We start from the raw sequence: 24,235 nt of genomic DNA on the forward strand, positions 1-24,235 counted from the left end.
CCAGCTGAGATTAGCATTAAAGATCAGCCATTTTTTTCTACAACAGTCATTTACAACATTAATGATGAAAACAAGGACATTTCTATGTGGCTTTTGAACTGTAGTTTACAGTATGTAGTTTTTAATATAGTAGGTTAATACCTAGAATCCCATACATTTATCACCCAGGTATTGGCAGGGCTGTACACCACTGGGGATGGACACATTGATCCTTACTCTCTGACAATGGCCCTTGCTGCTGGTGCCCGCATGTATGGTGCCCAAATCTACAACCCAGCCCCTGTTACTGGCCTCACTCCTTTGGAAAATGGGAAGTGGGATGTCAAGACCCCTCATGGAATCATAAGAGCTAACCGAATTGTCAATGCCTCAGGTTTGTGCATATTCTAATATTTTAGAAATTTAAAGCAACCTTTTCCTAAATCACTATCAAATATATCACAGGGGCTTGGTTGAATGTCCTATTGTAATTCATTCTTTAGAATGTCAATTATTTTTCAAATATGTACAAACCTTTAAAGTAGTTTCAGTTATGTGGTGTATCACACTTGTATACAGGGATTAAAGTGGGCCGGTACAGTCCGGAACATACCTCAGATAAATTAATAAATGAATAGATTTATTCATACCAATGATGGTATTGTTAAAAACAGTTAATTTTCGCGTGCACTATCAAATTGAAGACTGGCTCTCCCTCAGGATTACGGTGTTCAACAAATCCGTGGCCCCGCCTTCACAACAAACACACATTATCCCCCCTCTTGTCCCCTCCCAATGGTGTTATGTTCTCACGGTTCTCCTGTCTGATTTGAGTGCATCTATACCGGTTCCCGCACGCAGAGTGTTTAGCTGTGTGTTTACAGTTGCTGTTCTAGTCAGAGCAAGTGAATGTTGGAGTGGAGATAAAGTTGAAGGTGAAGTAACATTAAAATTCCAGAATTTAAAAAGGACAACAAATACAACTAAAAGAAACAAGGCTTTGAGTTTAGATAATGTGCAGGGCAGTATGGCTCTAGCTGTTTATCTGCTGGTCAATGACGAACGTTAAGTTAACTGCAGGGTAGCTGGCTTACTTAAACTTACTAACAAACTTCCTAATGGACAGGACTCAGACAGGATGAACAAAGAGATGACCCGAGATGGCACCAGACAGAGGAACGGAGGGGTAGAAATACACAGACTAATTAATAGAAAGAGGACTGGACGAGACCAACAAGACAATAACGGGGTACAGGTGCGAGCAGAAACGGAGGGAAACTAACGAGACAGGAAGTGCAGACCAAATAAGGAAAAAGGGGTGGAGACAGTCACATGACAACAGACAGGTAAACAGAGCACATGGGGAACAGCAAAAGCAAACAAACACAGAACAACACACAAAATGGCCACCGGGGTGGCACAAAGTCAATCAGTGCCTGCAGGATCCTGACACACACAATGTTGTATTTCTCCAAAAATAGAAAACGTTCATATAAAGGCTTGAGACTCTTCAGAGGTAAACTAGTGATGGTCCGATACTGATACTGGCATCAGGAATCGGGCCGACGTCCCCTACAGGTCCCCGCCGAACGTCCCCTCCTCGAGAATGTGTAGAGTTCCCGTAACAAATGCTACGTGGTCTGTTATTCCGTTCCAAAAGTCCTCGGTTCAGCCCCGATTCGGCCTTGTGTGTGGTTCTGAAAATAAAACAGAAAATAAGATAATAAGTACATGACTAGGCCTATTCGGAGAAATGTTACATGCACGTAATGACAGTTATCTGAAGAGATGTGCATTGTACACCATGAAAGCAAGCACAGCAAAAGGTAGCCTAAATGTGAATTTGCCAAATCCATCCCTAGTTTGCATTCATTAGGTTCTCCACTCAAAACGTAGGCCTAACTGCATATATCTGCAGTGAACTTACTTTGTGCATAGACACACAACTTCATAAAGTGTTGGTAGGCTCAAGCAGCTGCTAACTTGCTAAAGCTGCTAAAGGTGAGCTAGCATAGTTTGACTGCTACGTTATATGTTAACATTTGACAACTTTTCATTAAGTTTCATTCATAACTGAAAACTTTATCGGCTACATGCACAGCCAGACATATTAGCCTACTTAATTTCATCGGTGGCCACCGGTGGTGAACTTTTTCCGAATGCTGTAGCTGAACCAAAGATCCTTGATTACTCCGCTTTAACCCTCTCTGTCTGAACTGTGAGCTGAACTCAATGTTGCTACATAATGACATTTAACATGTGAGGTCGCACATGGATGTGGATGTCCCCGCCCCGTCCAGCAGGCTGCAGCTAGAGCCCTCTCAACTCTGTTGGCTCGTGTGCACTTAGCAAACAAACGTCCCCTTGATGTCCCCGGTATAACGTTTTTGTCAGGTCCACACAAGGACGTCCTTGGGATGTTTTTGAAAAGACCAAGGGACTTAACGGGGACATCCCCAAAAGGTCCGACACCGGACATCACACAAGGACAAAAGGAGAACTTGCTCTGGAAGTCAATAACGTTACGATGACGTCCGCTAGAAAACGCAACGTTGGGGATCAATCGGGGACATTGTGAAAGTCTGCTTAAAGTCCGGGGGACGTCCCATGTTTGTCGGGTTAGCTGCTGCTCTCAAGAAACTGCCGCTACACTTTCATGAAGCCTACTTGCAACGCTTATTTCAGTCTTGCATGAAAAACATACAGCTAGCTAGATTCATGTATCTGCGTTGAATCTATGCAGCTAATACCCTCACATGTATGGGATTCCATTTAAATTATAGCTCACCTAAACTATGCATGTGTCATACCCTTAGTTGAGCCTAGTTGTTGTTGTGCTGGGCGCTGGTCCGTAGCTCTGTTTTAGTAGATAAATCTAATTTGCAGAGGTGGGACAAAGTCACTGTTTGGCAAGTCACAAATAAGTCTGAAGTCTTAATGCTAAAGTCCAAGTCAAGTCCCAAGTCAAGACGGAGATGTCTCAAGTAGCCTAAGTCAAAGTTGAGTCTCACTAAAGCCAAATCGAGTCCAAGTCCTTATTTTTTTCGAGTCCTAAACAAGTCATAGTCATATTATGCAACTGTATATTAATATGCCATCAATTATGCTTTCAATATCATTCTTATCAATTCATCATACTTTACAAATTGAAAAACTTTTAAAACACTTAAAGGTAAACTATGCAGTATTGGCAATTTCCTTACTGTTTTCTCGGTTTTTGCTTCTTTTTCGCTGGCTTTGTCATGACGAATGTCTGAGAAACTACATCGCTACCTTTTTCTAGCCGGTGCCTGGCGTGTATGTGTATTTGAATGCAGTAAAGCAATTTGTTACACTCATTATACTTCCTGACACTGAGGCCGTCGGCCCGCCGACCGACAGCTGCAAGGGTGGTTTTTCCTCTCACAGGCGCTAGGGGGAAGCAAGACGGCCACCATTCAACCCGAAAAAAGTCATATAACCATTCCAATGACTCTGAAGCTGTTAAATGAAGGTAAATTAAGTGAAAAAAACTTGCATATTAAGCTAAAAAATCTGCATAGTGTGCCTTTAAAATCACGAGCCCAAAGACAAACCAAGTATCCTTTGTTCTCTTGTTAAAAGTTCTCTTGGAAAAGTAAAAGTGAATACTGGTTTTGAATTTAATGAGTTTGCTAACTGGCAATTCTATGTCCGAACAGTCATGCTATAACTTTAATTGAGTGAGGTGTGAGGTAGGCTACCTATGTGAGGTTAGTGTGAGTTAGGGAGTGAAATATGTGGATGACTATTTGGATGGGTGGACAGTTCCCCTGTTACTCCTATTCCTGCTCATTTTTGTTGTAGGTACTGTAGGCCTACTGTATTCTAGTTTGCTATTGCCTAATTTGTCAACATTAAACATGTTTTTTTTTGTTGTATTAAAATATTAATTGATTGTGCACGTGAGCATTCAAAAAGGGAAAATTTCTTTCCCCATGCGCGATAACCCCCTCCCCCCCTTTTGAATGCTCAAGCGCACAGTCCTCTTTCCGTCAACAACACGAGACACGTGGTCGTCGATAGACTTATCAAGTCTTCAATTCAAAATGATGTCGCCAGAAAAAGAGCGGAAAAGTTACTCCAGTAATGTGTGTATAAACTGTCTTCTAAATAAACTTTCAGCACACATACAGTGTTGCCAGTGCCTCGTTTAAACGTTAAGGACCTAATCATGTCGACGAAGTGTGGACCTCTTGTTATTTTTTGTAGAAGGGTTAAAAGAAGCGATTTATGTGCAGTGCCCGGTTGCGCTATGGAAGAATCTGTAAAAACTTGCTAAGTTTGGAATGCTTGGGGTCTGCATAGGGTCACCCCTCGTCCATGACTCTAGCTTATGGTCATGCTTAACATATTTAAAACCCATTTAACATCAGATTTCCCCTTTAAGGCAGAAACATTCTAATACAGTAGCAGTTTTTGTTAAGTCATATACTCCTTTATGATGACCAGATCAGTCTATGTCATCTATCAGTGTGATAACTGGGCAGTGTTGGGAGTAATGCATTAAAAAAAGTAATGTAATTACAGTAATACGTTGCTTTTTGCTGTAATGCAGTAATGTAAGGCATTACTAATACAATTTCAGTAATATTTTACTCGGTACAATTCTCAGTAACTGAAGTTACTTTGCTTTTTAATCCAAAATTGAGAAATGCTCAATTGGCACCAGAGAAGATTATCCAAGAATTAAAAAAAGTCATCTCTGCTGGTCCTGGAATTTGATTGCCTTGTTTAGATGACTGTACAGTAGAAAGGGAATTTGAGTTATCTCTGCCATTCATGCAACAGATCAAACATGGCTAGGCTATACTTCTCATTTCAAGCAGTGAGAATAACTAAACTGTTGCTTTTACAGACAAAGATTGTAGTCATTATTCTCAAACTATTTGCATTAAGTCTACATCACTGTAAGTGAAAGGAAAGGCAACCAGCAATGATGAGAACCATTTAAAGTCAACATACAATTTCACTATGGCTATATTTTACTATATTAAGTTGTGAGTGACCTTTGGCCTTTGGACATTGTCCCATGAGCCATAACTGCAACCATTATATTGTTATTTTGTTAGCCTTAAGCCTAGCTCAGTCATTATGCCATACCACATCACCTCCTGCCGTGTAATAAGCCGCATTGAACACATGAAGATCTATTGAGAACACCAAATCCATATTTCCTGTTATTTTGGTGAAAGTAATGTAAACGTAGTGTAATGCCTTACAATTCAAAGACAGCAATATTGTAATGTAACAAATTACTTTGAGATGACTGTAACAAGTAATAAATAATGCATTACGCTTTTGAAGTAACTTGCCCAACACTGTAACTGGGTTATTTTATTCCTCAGTTCAGGTCCACTCCCATCTGTCATCCCTATTGTGCACTTTACACAGGGGAATATTTGACTAAATCAGGTCAAGTCACAGTTCAAACGCAGAGCATAGTAACTGGGTTATACTAGATATGGTGGGTTTGTGTTGGCAAACACCATTGCTTCTTTCCCCCATGTTTGTTTTAGCTAAGTTAAGCAAGAACACTGCTTTATCCCAGCCTTTGCCTCCCCAATTCTCTCTATCAACCTTTTCTGAAAAAAAAAAAACCAAATTGATTTGTAAGAGGTGTGTGTGTGTGTGTGTGTGTGTGTGTGTGGGTGGGGTTGAAATAAGCCAAGATTATGATTTGCATTTTCTTTCTAATTTGATACATTTAGTTTATTTATTTTTTTCCATTATAAATAGAACGTTTCAATAGTTTCAGAAATCTATCACTGACATTTTAAATATTTGATTTACACATTAATTTTATATATTTTCTTTGATATTCAGTAAAACAAAAGTATTTGGTAAATTCCTCATTAACTTTAATGATGATTTAATGATGCATTCACATTTCACAATTTTAGTACAAAACGGATTATCCCTGCTATTAAGCTTTATGTGATGCCACAAAATACTTGCCAACATACATTTTTAGTGTGTGTGGTCTCAGACCTGCTTTGGATTATGGACTATGTAGTTGCTCTGAATTAGTTATGTATTTTCATCATCATTCATTACCAGGTTGAAATAATTATCATAACCCATAATTGGTGTGGTGGTTTTGATTTTGATTATAAATATTATATTTTCAGAATGTATTCTGATTTGAAGTTATTGCAAAGATCCTCTTGAACTGTCAGTCAACACGCCGGCCAATCACACTTTATAATTCAGAGGTAGGCCCGCCCCACATGGTTACTGTTGCTATGTCCAACTTTAACTCACGTCCAAAATGACAAGTGAACAGCAGCCAGTTAACTGCACTGCGCAGTCTCTCATAGCCTATGCAAGCGATAATAGCCTAGCATATGATCACCAAAATGGTGAGCAACATAATCCAAAGTTTGCTGATTTCTAATTCGTTACTTCTCAATCGGAAGATATTCAGCATTCATATAAAAGATATTCATTGTGTCTTCATAGAACACACTTGTTTGGCTGTAACCAATTTAACATTACTAATGATAGTAGGCCTATCATGAGCCTATAACCTAATTGTTCTCTCTCTCTCTCTCTCTCTCTCTGGACTATATATATATATTTATATATATATAAGTAAGTATATATACTTTTTTGATCGTGTGAGGGAAATTTGGTCTCTGCATTTAACCCAATCCGTGAATTAGTGAAACACAGCACACAGTGAGGTGAAGCACACACTAATCCCGGCGCAGTGAGCTGCCTGCAACAACAGCGGCGCTCGGGGAGCAGTGATGGTTAGGTGCAAGGGCACTTCAGCCGTGGCCCACTGGTCGGGGCTCGAACCGGCAACCCTCCGGTTACAAGTCCAGTGGGCCACGGCTGCCCATATATATATATATATATATACCACATGCCTTCTCTTTTGGCATTGGCAAGTCAAATAGGACAAAATAGGCTAACCTAAAATACAAAATGTGAAAGAGACCCCAGGGCGATTTGTGTTACACAGATACACAGATACACAGATAATGCTAACCGTGCCGTGGACTTCAAAACGAACCGTCTGAGACCAATCTAAATTACTGTAAGAAAGAAAAGACTTAAGCTTTGCTATCATTCTTAGCTGGAAAAAGGTATATAAAATTGGGTATCATCTGTGTAGCAGTGGTAATGAATATTGTACTGATTAAAAATGGAGCCCAGGGAAAGCATGTATAAAGAAAATAATAGAGGCCCTAAAATAGGACCCTGGGGGACACCACACTTAAGTGGAGCATATGATGATGACGCATTACCTAAATGCACTCAAAAAGATCTATCAGTTAGATAAGATCTGAACCAATTTAACACAGTGCCTTGCAGACCATATTCCTAAAATTCACGGGCGAGGATGCGGGTGGATAATGAACAAAAACAGTAAACATAAAACATAGATGAAAAATATGCAATATTTGTATGTCTAAATTACCATTACCACATCACAAATATGTGTTCAAGTCAACAATAGGCTACGACCTTTGACCATCACATCACTACTGCTACTTTGATTTCTTTGATGCATCTCGTCTTTGAAGCGTAACATTAATAGGTCTATTTGTGTAATGCTCTGATGCAGCAAGCTTTGGGATATGGTTCATTATTGTAAGATTTAGCCCTAACGCAAAATGTTAAAGAAAAGGTGCCAATGGTAGGCTACTTGAATCTCGCAAAAGAAAGCGTATTTTAGGCTATATTGTTCATTAAAGTTGACAGGGGCCAGTTAAATGTTTGTATTAGGCTATTTTTGTAGCCCTAAATGCTCCAATAGCGCCAAAGAAAGCACCCATTTCATTAGCTCATAGAGAGCCTGTATTGTGATGTTGAGAGATGCAAGATCTAAGATAAGATAAAAGCACATAACATTGTAATTATTTTAGCTTGTGTGTGATTTATTGCGGGCACAGGTCATGTAACGGGCCAAATATTAACTGGTCTGGACGGGTGCGGATTTAATTTTTATATTATCACAGGTGACGGGTCGGATCTGGTGCTGAACTTTGTGGGTGTGGGTGGGGGCGGGTCTCCAAAACTGGACCCGTGCAGGACTCTGCCATGCACTACCACCTTGGACATTTTCTGTCTGCTATGATTTGACATGGAGAAAGCAAAACGTAAGGCACTTTTCTACAAAGTTGAACAATGGCTGCAAGTTGAACAAACTTGAACAAGCCTCGAATGAGTAGAGGAAGTTCACATAAGTATCATGAATTCATGCTTCAATGGAAGGCACAATACTTAAGACATCTGACATTTTGAACTAACTTGGTAAATTTCAATAGCTGATTGCTGACCATAGGGGCAGAATCTTAAATGTTTTATTACATTATAGCTTCTGAACCCTATGTTATACTGTAAGTGATTGAGGGAGAGAGAGCTGTTGTGAGACATATTCAGAAACAAAATGTTCAGTCATAAAATATATCTGACATTCCATTCCACAGTACAACAGCCTCTTTTTGCAGCTGCTTACTGCTCCACTCACTTATTCTAATGGGTCTCTGGGGGAGATGTGCAAAGCTTTGCACAACCCTTGGATTTTGGATAAGATTTTGGCTTTCTTCCCCAGATGTGCTTTCAGCCAATCCCAAAGTTACAACTCTGCAGAATCTAGCCAATGACAGACAAGCAGCCAACATACGCCTCCTGGTCAGACTAGCATATAAGCCAAATCTATTTCTATATTTCCCCTCCAACTAGGGAGTGAAAAATTTGCCATTCTGATAGGCACAACACAATAATCCTTTTGACAGAAGTGAAGCTTACACAAGCACATGAAAAAAAATCAGATAGGGCTTTTTACTTTCTTTTGCCTTTGTGTACAACGGTTATGTTATCACAGAGATTCTTTGTTTTGTGATTTTTTTAAACCTTTTTCCATACATTTTCTGATTGGTTGTGATGACCAATGCTTTCTTCAAAACTTTGTTCTCCTGTTCTCATATCAGGTAGATGTGATTTGGATTTCGCCTTGCAGATGTTTAATTGAAATTTAGAGGGCTGGACTGGTTTGATTTAGGAGTGACAGCAAGTGCTTTCCCTTCTGTTCTATTCACTTGCAAATGTCCCCAGTTCAAGGCTAAGGAAGTTAGAAACTGTGTGTCCTGATCTGTGTTTCTCATTCTCTGGTGTAACACTGAAACACATTCAGATACATATGCTCTCATAACAAGGGCTTATGTGTAGAAATGGTAACATTAATGGGTCACCCCCTTGACCGGTTAATGAGTATTAGTGATCAGTGAATTACTGCTGACAGATCACTAGGTTGCTGAAATGATACAGATGTGTAAGAAGATCTTCTGTTGGCATGCTCTGCCCCTCCTAAAACATCTCTTACATACTATATATTTCATTACCTCTTTTTGTCATTCCTTTCTTGCTCTCTTAGAACTCTTGTTTTTTAGTTCATGCTACTAGGTTCAACGTTACTTCTTACTGATCCTTTCTTGTTACTCTCTAGTCTTGTGTATCTATCTTCACTCAAAAAATCACTTGCTCCCTTTCCCTCTCCCCTGCTCTATCTACACATCAGCTTAAAGTGTTACTATTTACTCAGCTCAGTAGCATAGGCCACAACATACACTCTGTAAAAGTGCACACTGCTACACATTATTGCCCCACAGAGTCTTGCATAAGGTCTAAGGTCAGGATTTTGGAATGTGGATGAAGGCTTCTTCGGGATCCTGTTTGCCTCCAAAACTTGTGCCCTGATTAGATTCCATCTGAGCCCACGTCCCCCTCCTCAAATTTCTCACTGGGCCACCCTTTGCATATTTCCATTCCATTGAATGGATTGAATTGGGTTCATCTCATTTTTGTGTATGAGATTTTATACAGAGCACTGCCTTACATAAGGGGGGGGATACACTGTAACAGACCACGGGCAAAATTACAGAACTCTCAGTAATGATACATCCTATGTACTTTCCAGAAATATACAGACACATTTGGGGACTAGCAGGAGATAGGTTGCAAAATCGACAAAACAACAAAACTCCACAAAAGCTTTCCCTGAGACCTGTAAATCAAAAGTGTATAAATGCCCCCTAAATATGTTTTCAAGGGACACTGGTAAGGTTCTTTAGCTGTTATTCAAATTCTGGGTACTGGGTACTTAAGACTGTATTTCTTAGTCCCTACTGACTGGACCCAGTCTTTGTTTTTTTTTAATCAATCAAAAATGACCTTCATGTTAATGGTATTATCAAGACTCAATATCAAGTTATTTCTTATATTTTTCTGTATCATTTTAGAGTGTAAGTTCTTGTATTCTCTCTCTCTCACTCTTTCTTTTCTCTCTCTCTCTCTCTCTCTCTATACCACACAGATACACACTGACTACACGCCCTCAGCATAAAATAGTTCCCAACAGGAGCAGGTGCTGTTGGGATAGTTGTGTCTGGTTATGGCAGGTTGTGGCCAGTTGTCTTCAGCAAAGAGCAGCTGTGTGCTCTCATGACAGTTTCTGTCCCACTTTTTCCACCAACAGTGTCCTCCACTATTTTTGGAACCTCTGGTAAAGCTGTAAAAAGAGGTATAAAAAGTAATATTTTGGTGATTTATCATAAAACCCAACTAACAAAACGTGCTACAATTATTGGCACCCCTTTCTTGAAATTATTTGTAAAGCATCCATTTGTCAATAAATCAACCTTCTCATATAGATCATAATGTCATTATAAGGTAAAAAGGAGCGGTGGTATCATAGTGGCTAAGGAGCTGGGCTGCAGTAACCTGAAAGGTTGTGTCCAATCTAGGCTTCCACCATTGTGCCCTTGGATAAAAACATCTGCTAAATGAATAAATATAAATACAATCTCTCCACATCACCTAGATTCCTAGGTGCTCTCTTGTGTATTCTTCTCCTTTGCAGTCTTTCCAGTGGTTTTCTATAGCGATCAGATCAGGAGACTGAGATGACATTTTTTTAAATTAATCTGGACATATGTTTTGGATCATTGACCTGCATTACCTGCTTTTAGGTGTCTTGGCAGAGGCAGCCAGATATTGATTTAAAGTGTCCAGGTATAGTGCCCTCCACAATTATTGTCACCACTGGTGAGGTTGACTAAAAACAGATCTTTTGGTGATTTATTGTAATCTCACCATGAAAACAATGAAAAATACAACCAAATACAATACAAATACAAGGGAAGCAAATTAATTCTGAGAAACACAAATACCTCTTAAAGAAGAATATTTTTAACAAAATAAAAGTGCCACAAATATTGGCACCCCTGCATGTAATACCTTGTTATGCATCCCTTTGCCAATAAAACAGCTCGTAATCTTCTCCTATGACATCCTATACAGGTGGCGAATACAAAGCTAAGGATTTGAGAACATCCCTCTTTACAAAATCTGTCCAGTCTAGATTCCTAGGTCCTCACTTGTGCATTCTACTCTTTAACTCACCCCACTGTTTTCCCATGGAGTTTAGATCAGAGGACTAAGATGGCAGTTGCAGCAGCTGATTTTGTGTTCAGTTCACCCTTTTTGTTTTATTATATTCTGGACATGTGTTTCTGTTCATTGACCTGCTGAATGATCCAATCATGATAGTGTCATGGCAGAGGTAACTTTTAAAGATTTTTTGGAGACTTGGTGACCTCAAGATGATATTGCTGTAACTCTCCAACAGTGGTTCTTATGTATTTTTGCCTCTCTTCCAATCCTCTTCATTGTGCATGTCCAAGCAAGTTTGGCACATTTCAAGTTGATTGGAAATGTATAGGCTAATCATTGTTTTATCTGCAAATATGGGCATTTTAAACTGAGTACCTAGTTTTCATAGCCATTCTCTCACAAGTCCCTTTCAGACATGCACTGGACTCCTGACATGATCTGGGAATCAAACAGGCGATCTGTATGTGTGAACACGATGTCCGAATTATTTTACCTCAAAATCACCCGGGTCTGACACTAGCAGCCCCCTAGTGCTATGTCCGGGAGATGAGCATATATCCTGTTATAACCTTACAAGACAAAAAGTTTAGGCAGCACCAGAGAATGTCTAATAAGGGGAGAACTGCCACTCTCGGAAAACTTCCGGTTTCTGAACTGGTTGCAGTTCCTTGTGTGGTTCCACATGAGGGCGCTAGTCCACGAGTGCAGAATGCATGGAGGTCTATGGAGCTGTACCCCTCAAAATCCACTTTTCTCGGGATATCATTTTTTTTCCAGTAATCTGAATATTGTATTCGAAAGGGGAGGCAAAGAAAATACACTTGGTTGAGTATTATATTTTTAAGTTTTTAAGTCACTTAATTGTTCTTTCAAATGTGTCAATGACGTCATTCATTAGCACAATGCTAGCGTGTTATGGGCAACAACGACCCAAACTGTAAGAAATCAAAAGGACATAAGTACTCGTTCATTCAACTTTTGACCTATAACCCATGTTGAAGTTATATAAACTACAACGACAATCAGGTGAAAGAGACAAATTTAGCCGTCTAGCTCCATTGACTCCCATTCATTCTGCACTCATGGCCCCCAGTGGAAATCTGGTGGAACTGCAACCAAAATTCGGTACAATGGGACTTAATACGGAGTGGCCAGGCTCTCCGTAGACGGGCTCTGGCAGCACCAAAGAAGGTTTGCTCTCTGAGTCCCTCTACAGATGAGAAGCACAATACTATCTCGTTAGTATAACAAATATACACTATAGCTGCATAATAAGCAAAGGAGGAAAGATTTTAGGACCCTCAACGCTAGCCTATATAATATTATACATAAGCCTAACATGTGAAGTAGGCTAAAAACCTTTCTATGCTGACTGCTGGGGGTTTACGTAGCTGACTGGTGTAGCTAGCCTAACTTATGGAACATGGACGTGTTTATGAGGGAGGAAGAAAGAGAGGGGCTTACTTTAGGCTTGCCTTTCATTGCGAATGTTTTTCCTCTCGTAGTATAGCATAAATCAGGATTATACTTAAGACAAAAAAATGTTTCACAGCATAATTGATTTAAAGCAACTCTCAACATGCCTCAAACTTGACGTTACATCTCTATCAGAACTAGCTGCTACAGTAGCCTACGTCTGACGGATGAAAGTCGACGTGGTGGTTGGTAGTGGTTATGTCGCTAATATGCACACTGCAGACCACTGTTCATTTCTTTTTTGCGTTGTCAGATAAATCATCTGTGTACACAAACTTTATTAATTTTTTGTATACATTGAGCCTTCCATACTTGCAAGTTACCTGAGTCAGTCTCATCTGATCTGTCACTTATTGCTGCTCTGTTGCGTCACTTAACAGACAGGCTCTCTCACCTTAATGTGTGTAGTCATGTAATGCCTGTTTTGTGTGTGATATTTATTTTACTTTCTGACGAACCTGTCATGCCTGTGTGAGTATCCAACATTACATTGTAATAAACGAAGAACAACATTGTTCATCCGTGTCCGGTTGAGTTAGTCTTGCTAGCTTCTACTTTACTGAGGAAACCGTGAGGATTACTAGCCTGATCTTTACAACATCTATCACCTAAGCAGGTTTTCTAAAATTATAAAGTTAACTCTTCAATATCTAATTCCTCTTAATGTCTCAGTTTAAACGGCGTGATAATAACTTCTCAAGCCGTCTTTCCTGATCTGTGTCAGTCTTAGGGGCACTGTCACCCGTGGCAACCGATAAGAGTATCCGTCATGGCCGACCAGCTCAGACCCCGCCCAAATCAACCCAAATCGGGACGGGACATCTCAATAGCATAGCAGGAGTGCATAGTAAACATTAACATCTGCACGTGCATTTAACAAAATATTAAGGATTGTTGAAGGATTGTTGTTGCCACATAGAAGCATTGCATAGAAGAAGGCAGGCTAAATTGCTATTTAACCCGCTTAGCATTGTGACCATGCTGCGCAAATTTGTTCAAAACTGCTGCATTCAAGTTAACTCTGCTAAGGTTTTCTTATCAGTTTTTTACATTGAGGAGACTAAACTAAGTTAAGTTGTCCAATCAAGCCGTATCTCAAAGCTAACGTTAGAATACTGTTTGGATGTCGACTAGGTTACTCATGGGGCTCATTTTATTCACAAAATCCTGATGTAAATGGAAAAGTGTTTTCCAAGACTCAAAAGTGTTTGTCTCAAGGAAAAGTATGAATCGTTATTTTAACTACGTAGAAAACATTATGAATTGCATCCACACATCAGCAGCATTTTAACTGTGTTAAAATTGCAAGGGTTCCCTCACAAACGTCTTAAAGTGACAGGCACTCAATTACAAGACAATCATGTAGTGACCGTAAGTCCTTCAACCTTAAACCTACACCCCTTAAAACTTAGAAGTAAATTGCACATTCAGGATCAGACATTTGTTGTGGTTTGGTAGCCTAGTCATCCTATTTGTAAGCACTCAAATCAGAATAAGGCTAACTAGCATGCTAGCTGTCAAAACCAGTAGCTTACGCTAGGCATAACATTAGCTAACCAACCTAAGCTGCTGATTACTGTTACTTGGCTTACATAGTTTGTAGGCTCACTCTCCTCACTCACACACATCGCTAGCTGGCTAACTCCACCTACAAGCAGGGATGGACTGGGACTGAAAAAACGCCCTGGACTTCTAAATAGGCCCACTACCGTACACAGTACACGCGCACACACAAGATTACATGCATTAAAAACGAGAATACGGTCTATAAAAACCTACACAGGTTGTTATATTCAACTCATTTTAAGCAAGTCTATTGGGAGTTTGATCTCATCACATAGGCTAGGCTACTACATCAAGGTAAAGGTCACACCTGTTAAACTCACCTTAACCTGACATTTACTGAGATGGGTAAATATCTTATAGCCTAAACAAAGCAACACTGTCAGGCCTATGTTTTACCTCTAGTCTGTAGGAAAGGCAGGGGTAGCTCACTGCAACTAACCCCTTATAACATGTAAATTATCTGGTTACATGTTGGGCTATATCCTTTATGGGGACTTTTCATTTGAAAAGGGGCTATTATGAGACTTATAATAATAATAATAATAATAATAATAATAATAATAATAAAGCTTTATTTGTATAGCACCTTTCATACACAGAATGCAGCTCAAAGTGCTTTACATTTGAAGCATGTAACACAATAATAGTCAGTCAGTCATTATCAATCACTTTTCTTTGCTGTTTATGTTATACTCAGCAACATATCAAAATATAGAAAATGACGTCCATAAGACTGGCAGCCTTAACCCTCTTACCCCCAAGCAAGCACCCATATGGCAACTGTGGCAAGGAAAAACTCCCATATTCCAGGAAGAAACCTTGAGCAGAACCTGACTTAATAGGGGAGCCCATCTGCTTCTGGCTTTGCTGCGCCCTCCAATAGTAGCAGATGTAGAATAATCTGAAAATGTAGTCTACAGGATAAGATGAGTTAACTAAAAGCTTTCCTGTACAGGTATGTTTTCAGATCTTTTAAAAAATATTTACTGAACTCACGCCTGCTTGATGTACAGAGGCAGGGTGTTCCATAGTTTGGGGGGCATAATGGATAAACGCAGCTTCTCCACTTTGTTTGTGGAGCACTTTGGGTAACGATTAAAAGATTAGAATTGGATGATCTAAGTTTCCTTTGTGGTTGATAAGATATTAAAAGCTCAGAGATATATGAAGGTGCTATGCCATTCAGAGCTTTGTAAGTAATTAACATAACCTTAAAATCAATTCTATAGGAAATAGGAGCCAGTGCAGTTCAGCCAACACAGGGTGATGTGTTCTCTCTTCTTAGTCTTAGTTAAAAAGTCTGGCCGCAGAGTTCTGTATGAGTGCCAATTTCTTTAGATGTTTTTGGGAAGACCAGTGAAAAGTGCATTGCAGTAGTCTAACCTGCTAGTGATAAAGGCGTGAATTAGTTTTTCTGCATCTTGTTGAGTTAAAAGGGCGACTTTGGCAATGTTTCTCAAGTGGAAATAGGCTGTCTGAGTAACTTTACTGATATGGGGCTTAAAACTTAACTCTGCATCTAAGATGACACCGAGGCTTGTTACTTTTGGTTTGACCTGGTGTGCCAAGTTCCCCAGATTACTAAGAATAATATCTCGCTTTAGTTTTGGTCCAACCAGAAGTACCTCTGTTTTGTCATCATTTAGTTTCAAAAAAAAAGTTTTGCTCATCCACTGATTAATGGAGGTTAGGCATGCAGTGAGGGAGCAAAGGCCATCTGGGTTAGTTGGCTTCACAGAAAGATACAATTGGGTATCATCTGCGTAGCTGTGGAAGTTTACATTATGCTGACTTATGACGTTTCCCAATGGAAGCATATATAGAGAAAATAGCAGGATGGCCTAGTGTATGTCTGATGCTTGATAGCAGAATCCAGAAAGGCTACAGCTCTCCTAAAAAGTTTAAGCAGTCAAGGATCCGTATTGAGACCCAAGCTCTTACAGTTGTGTTTTGCCAATGTTTTACAAATGTAGTGTAAGGCGAGAAATAGCCTCAGAAATATGGAGACACGTCGGCTATCCTCACTTGAAAGAGAGAGCAGGCCCACAGCGCTTCTCACGTCCCAGATAGCAAAATCAGATTGGCAGATAGTGGACCGCTGGCGGTATGCCGCCGGTGGCGTGCCACTTGTGGTCCGCCGTTGGACCACCATCTCTTTAAATTTAACTTGTCATGAATATTAAGAATGATATGGAGTATAACGGAACAAATTAAAACGATTTTAGACCAATAGTGGCAAAATATTGGGCAATTTGAACCGATGAGCAAAATGCCAGCAGACCGCCAGCTATGCCCCCAATGGACCGACAGTGGTCCGCCAGCTTCTGGCTATCTGGGGTGGATGAGAAGTACGTCAGGCCATTCTCTTGTTGATCGCATGTGGACAAATAGAGTGAAGAGTTAAATGGTAATTGTTATCGATTAAAGCCCTCCTTACACTGAAAGACTTTGCAAAGATTTGGAAAAGATTTTTGAAAGACTACAGTCTCAGACCTCTCACATCTAAAGACAAGTGATAGAGTGAAGACTAGTCACAGACTATGACTTTGCAACAACTAGGGATCATGCAGGGTCACTATTTACAAGACTGCTACTAGAATCCTTTAAATTATTTCCATCATGCACTACATATCAACAGGAACTCATATGATAGCCTACTCATATCAAAGTCATTTTTTTGTGTTTCTTCAGTATTGTTCCATGTGTGATATCCCTGTAAGATATAGAGTTGTTCTGTCACGTGGAATAGCCGACTAGTAATTTATAAGAAATGAAATAACAAATAATCATATAGGCTACAGCTGTTGCCTACTTTGCCCCTTCCTGTTTGGTGTTGGAGAGAGGTCACTATTGGTTTTTATATTGTTCACGTCACTATTTGCATGAGCCACGACTAGAAAGACTTGCGATAATATCAAACACGTTTCATATTGTTGTAACGGCAAAACTAAAAAAAGACTGACTCCGACTGACTTAAAACCGCTAAGATTGGCACCTTATACTAAACGATCTAGTTGACGGGAGCGCGCCGCGATTCCAGTACAACTCCCATGATTTCTGTCCGACTTTGGAAATGTAGTCGCCGACTGTGAAAACAGACCAAAATCGTACAATGTAAGGCCGCCATGATCTGACTCCATTTAATTAATAACTTGTATCACCATTCAATTACCAAGTCACTAGTTTATCAGCTATGGAAGAGCAGGACATGACGCACTACGAGAACTACAGATATGATTGGTGAACAGGTTAACAATTTATTAAGGCACTAAGCCTTAAAGGGTAAATGTCTTAGTCAATATCAATCTCACTTCAGTCGAATGTAAAGTAAACTCACATGGTCTACTGTAACAAAGTAAAGTAACAAAGTAGCAAATAGTAACAAAGGAAGCTTACCCAAAAGCACAGAGATAAACAAGTTAACAAGTTAAAGATAACAGATACACTAGATAAAACAGTACAAACCCAGAAATAGAGAAAGAGAGACAGGGAGAGGGGGAGAGAGAGAGAGAGAGAGAGAAAGGGAGAGAGAGAGGGGCTGAGAGGTCAGAACCCCAGGGCAAGACCAAAGAGAAAAGAGAGAAAACACATAGACAAGAGAACTCTTGTTTTATCATCACTTGGGCCAACCCCCACTCATCAGAGCCTTTGTTATCTGAGGGGGATGGGTGTGGCCCAGGTGGATATCATCACCTCTAGAACTATAATGTAGTTTTTAGTCTACAACTATGCACAGATACATTAAATTGTAATGAAACCATGATCAGACGCTCACAGTTGCCCACATTACAAGTATTATTTCAAGACCAAACATGAGTGTATTATTCACAACATACATTTATAGACCAATACTGTAACAAGGGTTGTGGAGCATCTCACCATAAGACATCAAGTAGGCCCAGGACTGAGTTAACCTCTCAGTAGAGGGGCCAGAACAAAGAGCAAATGGCCACTTTATGCATGAGCGGGTGTTGGCAATCTTTGGCCATCTTTCAGCTAAGACAATACAGATCGAACACAGGTATCCACACATGTAAATGGAATGCAAAAGGCATTCTTTAAAATATATACACAAAGAAGTAAAACACTGAAATACAGCACTCAATCACCTTAACTTATCATTATTATTTTCATGCCCACTAGTGGTATTTACGTTCTGCTCAGGCAAGATCTTTGAAATTACCTTTAAAATAGCCTTTGTTTTTTAGATTACAATTATTTAGCATGCACCTCTTTAATCCTGTACTTTCTAGCATGGTCCTCTCATCTCATCTCGTCACTTAGGCCTTACTGTCCACTGTGCCTCCTCCTGGTCCACATTTTTCTCACATAGAGTAGTCTGGAGGCTTATGACTGCTCCTCATCTTAAATGTAATGTAATTATGAAACATTGCCATTAGTAGGCTAGGCTAAAATGAGTCTGGTGAAGGTGAAGTACACACTAATCCCGGCGCAGTGAGCTGCCTGCTACAATGGCGGTGCTGGGGGAGCAGTGAGGGGTTAGATGCCTTGCTCAAGGGCACTTCAGCCGCGGCCCACTGGTCAGGGCTCGAACCGGCAACCCTCCGGTTACAAGTCCAGAGTGCTAACCAGTGGGCCACGGCTGCCCACAGTCTATAATAATCTGTCTGATTATTTAGGCTAAACGTGGCAAACTCAGCCTGGATTTATGAAGATTTTAATTCATTCATAAAACTTGATGACGATGATCGTTCGTTTGTTATACATCACAAACTCACCTTTTCCGACAACGTTGAGTCGACTCGTCTCATACGACAACCGCGACAATCTCCTTAGGGCCGCTTATGCAGGTTCAGCTCAGGTGCCGGTCGCGTGCAGCGCTGCAGCCACAGAGTTTGCCCTTCCCCTACTGACTTTCACTTTCGGTGCCCGAATGGAATTGAATGAGGCTTTGCGATGTGGAGAGCTAGGCAGTCGCCCTACTTGGCCGAAGCGGCACTGAGCCAGGCAGTCGACGGCTGTCGGATGGACAGCCGTTCTGGACTTTTCCAGAAAGCACAGATGCCTGCCTATAAGCCTAGTGGTGGAAAGGGTGCCATGTCATTTCTCTGACGCTCCATTGTTCCGACCTCTCAATAACCTGACCAAATTCCATTTGGTCTTATAGCCCAGTGGTTCTTAAACTTTTTGTCTGGCGACACCCAAAAAACATGGGCCAAGTCTCGCGACCCCCTTCTCTCTAACTGGCGGAATTTGGTTTTGAAATGTTGCGAGATGGGCATTGGAAGCAGAGGCAGAAAATGTCTTCTCTCATAGGTAGGCTATGTTAACATCAAAGGCATTATGTCAATGGCAGCCTTTGACTAAAAACCTTTACAAAAATGTCTTTAATCCAGACTGCAAATCATTTCGCGACCCCCTCAAATATTTTTGGCAACCCCCAGTTTGAGAACCACTGCTATAGCCCTTTAGTCCGACGTCCCTTTGTTTCGAAACATATCCCATTGTTCCGATCACATAGGCCTAGGCTTTTGTGGATCACCGCCCATAATCTAAGATCTGAATCAGCAATTCGTGGGTATTTCCCAGAATTTGGGCCTATTTCTGTCCACAGGGTGTAATTCTATTAAAAACACATTAAATCTAATCATATTTACCATCACTAATTAGTATAAGCCCTGGCTATTTTTAATGGTTGCTCCTACTCATGATTTTGACACATTGTATTGGTGTTTTATGGTACAATATCTGTTTTGGTGTTGTCCGCAACCAGAGTTTTCGCATGTTGTGCCTCTATCTCAAACATTATTTATCAAAATGAATTAAAAAAATCATACATATGAATTAAATGTTATCTGAACTAATGAATTGCATGCAGACATTATGCATATGCATTTCCTACTTTATTTTGCTTAATGTATACCTGTCCCATGGTTTAGCCGTCATTACCAACACACTCTACATAAAGGCACTTTGCTACTGTTTTTTTTCATCAAAAAATATTTGGTAGCCGTGGTCACCTAATATCACAGTGGAATACATGGGTGTTAAGCAGAAAGATTGATGGCTTGATGTCCAGAAACATAATAAAATCTACTCTTTATCCCTCTTTTTGGGCATGTACACTTATTATGCGTCATTACCATACACATTGTATTTCTGTATTTTTGAATATTCCTGACATTTTAAAATTACTTTAATAGTTTAAATGGTGTACATTACATGTAGAAAGCTAGCTACACTTGCACATCATGTTTGCTTCTCAGGGTAGTTTTTCGGTATAAATGTCATCACCAACACAGTCATTACCAGCACATTATAGCTTGAAATGTAGTGGTAATGATGACTGTGTTGGTGATGACATTTTTGCAGATACATTAAAAGTACGCTTTTTAAAAGAAATATGTTTTTTTGCACAAAGTCAGTTCAACTTGGGTTTCTAAATTATAAACATTTAATTGTAATAGATTACGATCAGTGATTACGATCACCACAACAAATGTCATTACCAGAACTGCAATGTCATCACCATCACCATGCATATTTTTGCCAATTAAATTAAAATAAATGACATTAATTAGATATTTTTAACAATGTTGGACAGCCTAATGATATATGGCATTTACAGCATTTCAAATAAATTAAATTCCAAGCCAGGGTCGAGTAAAAAAATTAAAAAAAATACTTAAACGACTATAATTCATGTTGTAAGTAAAATTCAACAATTCTAATAAAATAGACTTTTGATCATTGATTGATCATTGATTAAAATGTACATATTAGATGATGTGAGGGTAATGATATTTACCTGAAAAAAGACAAAAAATCATAATTTCCCTTATATTATGGTCTCAACCAAGCTCACAAGGTTACTCCTATCAAAATGAGTGATAATTTGATGCATACCAATTAATAATAATAATAATAATAATAATAATCTTTATTTGTATAGCACCTTTAATACGCAGAATGCAGCTCAAAGTGCTTTACATGTAACACAATAATAGTCAGTCAGTCATTATCAGTCAAATTTTGAATTTTATTTTTCAAAATTTCAGTAACCCAAATAGGACCGAAATCTGAGAAAAGTGAAATTACTTTTTTCTAGCTTATTAACACGTTTAAATGTTTATCTTTGATAATAAAAATATAGGCTAAGTCCAAAGTCCAACAGGGTAAAGGTAGTTTTGAGTTGGATATGTATTTATATTTCCATAAGCCTGCAATGATAATGAATAGGAATGGGGCATAGCCTATCCTTGCAATAACCAATGTGAATCTAACTTGATCAGAAGACGCCTCGGTTGTTTCAAACAGAAAACTTTGGGATTTCAGACATGTTAAACAAGGCAATAATCCTAAAGAAATGTTATAAATAATTATCCCTAATAATAAAATTATCAGTCCTGGGGCGCTATCTTTACGATCTGAAACGCAAGTATCAAACGCAAAGCACAAGTAGCTTTTTGGGCGGATCTTGGGCGCTGTTGCTATTTTACCAGTGGGAGAAATGACTGTTGTGCCCGACGCAAATCTAAAATGGGGTGGTCTGAAGTAGCTACATTACCCATGGGTGTGGTTTGGGCGTAACGTGCAATAAACCAACATAAATAAATAAATATAACAACATAGCAACATTACTTGAGTTTTTGGCGCGTTTACAATAGCCTACTATTGGCCATTGACAACTTGACAAGGCCGACGAGGCTGTGATTGAAATTCGGGACTGGAGCTGTCCCTGATGGGACAAATAAAAAACATCCAAAATACAGGATGTCCCGGACAATTCGGGATGGTTGGCAACCTCAGTTCTATTTGTCTGTTCAACTCGTTTTCCGAGCTGTTTCCACCAGTTCAAAGTTCAAACTTGCATAAGAAACGCAAAGGGTTTATTTTTTTCGAAACTAAGGGACATCGGACTACTGGGTTATCGGGCAAAATATTTTTTTTTTCGGATTATTGAGACGTTGGAACAATGAAGGGTCGGAGAAATGGGCAGTCCCCCAATAAAATAAAATATACTGACAAATGTGGTTTTTGAGTTGTCCTGCCCTTTTACTGCATTCATTAACTGAAACAGAAGGCCCGATTTTAACGATCAGAAACGCAGCGCATAGCGTATTTTTATCACAACGCAAAGTTTATTCCTATCTTACAATCAAATTCCTCGCCTTCTCTTTTATTAAAAAATGGGGTGTAGCAATTAACAAGCTAAGGTGCGGTCTGGCGCATTATCTAAAAATCGCTATCTTACGCCATCTAAAAAGCATTATACGGCACTGACAAAGAAAAACCTTGGCCCGGTTTTCCGATAATGATGGATACACACACTTACGAGGGTTTTCTATGATTCATCTTAAGATTGTTCATTTGGTCTTTCCGACTGTTTCCCAAACATGCTCATAGCGTGAATGTGCGTGCACTGCTCTTAATGCGCTCTTAAGGGGAGCTGTCCACGTTAATAGTTCTGAAATATCCTCTAATTTGATGGAGATGTCAGGTGACATTAATTCACATCAATATGAAAATAGAAAAACTTTGACATCTGCGTGTAAGCATCCCAAGTAGGCTATATACCACACACAGACATAAATCAGTAAGACGCGCAGCGGAGGGGTCTTGTTCCGCCCTGAAGGGACCTATCTCCCGACAATGACTGGCGTTCTATACATTATCCCGCTTATTACACGGCTACTTACCAAAACGACACAATAAACTCCCCACGATATGACTCTTTAGCCTACATAGCCTAGGCTATAGCCTATTTGTTACCGTTTCATCATGGCTTTTGCTGAGAAACAAGTAGTTCGCAACAACACACGCTGAACTTGAATCAAACATTCTTTAGAACACAGCTGATCAACCGTCTGCTTTCACTTTTGACAAGTTCCAATCCTTGCGTAGTGATATGAAAGAATTGACTTAGAAGCACAAAGCCCATTTTCCTTGACAGCGGTCTGTTATACTTAGCAACGGTCTGTTATTCAGAATTAGCAGACCGCCGAACGTTGGGAAGGCCCATTCAAGTGAATGTAGCATTCTGCGGCACTATGAAGAGCCGTGTAATAATTGTAATTATTTAAGATTAGATTGTTGCACCGTGCAATAATGTTTTGCGGTATCACTTAAGAAGTCGAGTAAGAAAGTGAGTGTGTAGGCTTAGATTTTGACACAGCACAGACTAAACCACATGCTCCTTTCTCTGCTTTTACCTCAAAGGCCTAATTATGACCGCTGCTAGCGAAGCCAGTTTTTTTTTCTCCCAGTGATCTAATTCCTGAATTTTTGGTCAACGATACCAAGGACACCGAAACACATGAAATTTGGTGGGTATGTAGCCCCACTAGACTTTTACGGAAAATTTTCATTTGGTCCCCGGGGGCCACTCCCCCTCCCCCGCGCTGGGCCCCCCGAAACCCAAAAAATGCAGTTTTTCCTAAATAACTACCTGAAACGTGGCACCAAGGATGAAGAAATTTTTATGGTATGTTGGTCTCAAGGGCCCACATCAACCTAGCCCAGAATTACTTATTTGTGATTTGCATCCCCCCGGTAAAAAATGAAAATGCAATACCATTCTGCTTTAATCGCCCCTATCTTCAGTTAAGATGTTCAGAACTGCACCAAATTTTATGTGTATGATTAACCTGACATTCTCTGGTGGTATGCCACGTTTTGTAGAATTTCATCAAGTCTCACACACACTCTTTTTCACAAACACACAGGGTGCGATTTGTAGGGGGGGATGGTGAGGATTTCCCCCCCTCTGGTTTTCCTATCCTATTCTCCTATCCCTTAATTTGGCCTTGATCGTGCAGGACATTTCAGA

The 24,235-nt window shown here is 39.8% G+C and overlaps 1 protein-coding gene across 1 annotated transcript in view; it reads left to right on the plus strand.

Moving 5' to 3' along the window:
• dmgdh (dimethylglycine dehydrogenase) overlaps window positions 1-24,235 on the plus strand; it is a 133,793-nt gene that overhangs the window by 15,619 nt on the left and 93,939 nt on the right. Inside the window, exon 5 of the mRNA XM_048258942.1 lies at window positions 169-373. Within this exon, the coding sequence (XP_048114899.1) occupies window positions 169-373 (205 nt within the window). The remainder of the gene's footprint in view (window positions 1-168; window positions 374-24,235) is intronic.

The sequence above is a fragment of the Alosa alosa genome, chromosome 12, assembly GCF_017589495.1.
Source record: "Alosa alosa isolate M-15738 ecotype Scorff River chromosome 12, AALO_Geno_1.1, whole genome shotgun sequence".
Classification (NCBI taxonomy): Eukaryota; Metazoa; Chordata; class Actinopteri; order Clupeiformes; family Clupeidae; genus Alosa; species Alosa alosa.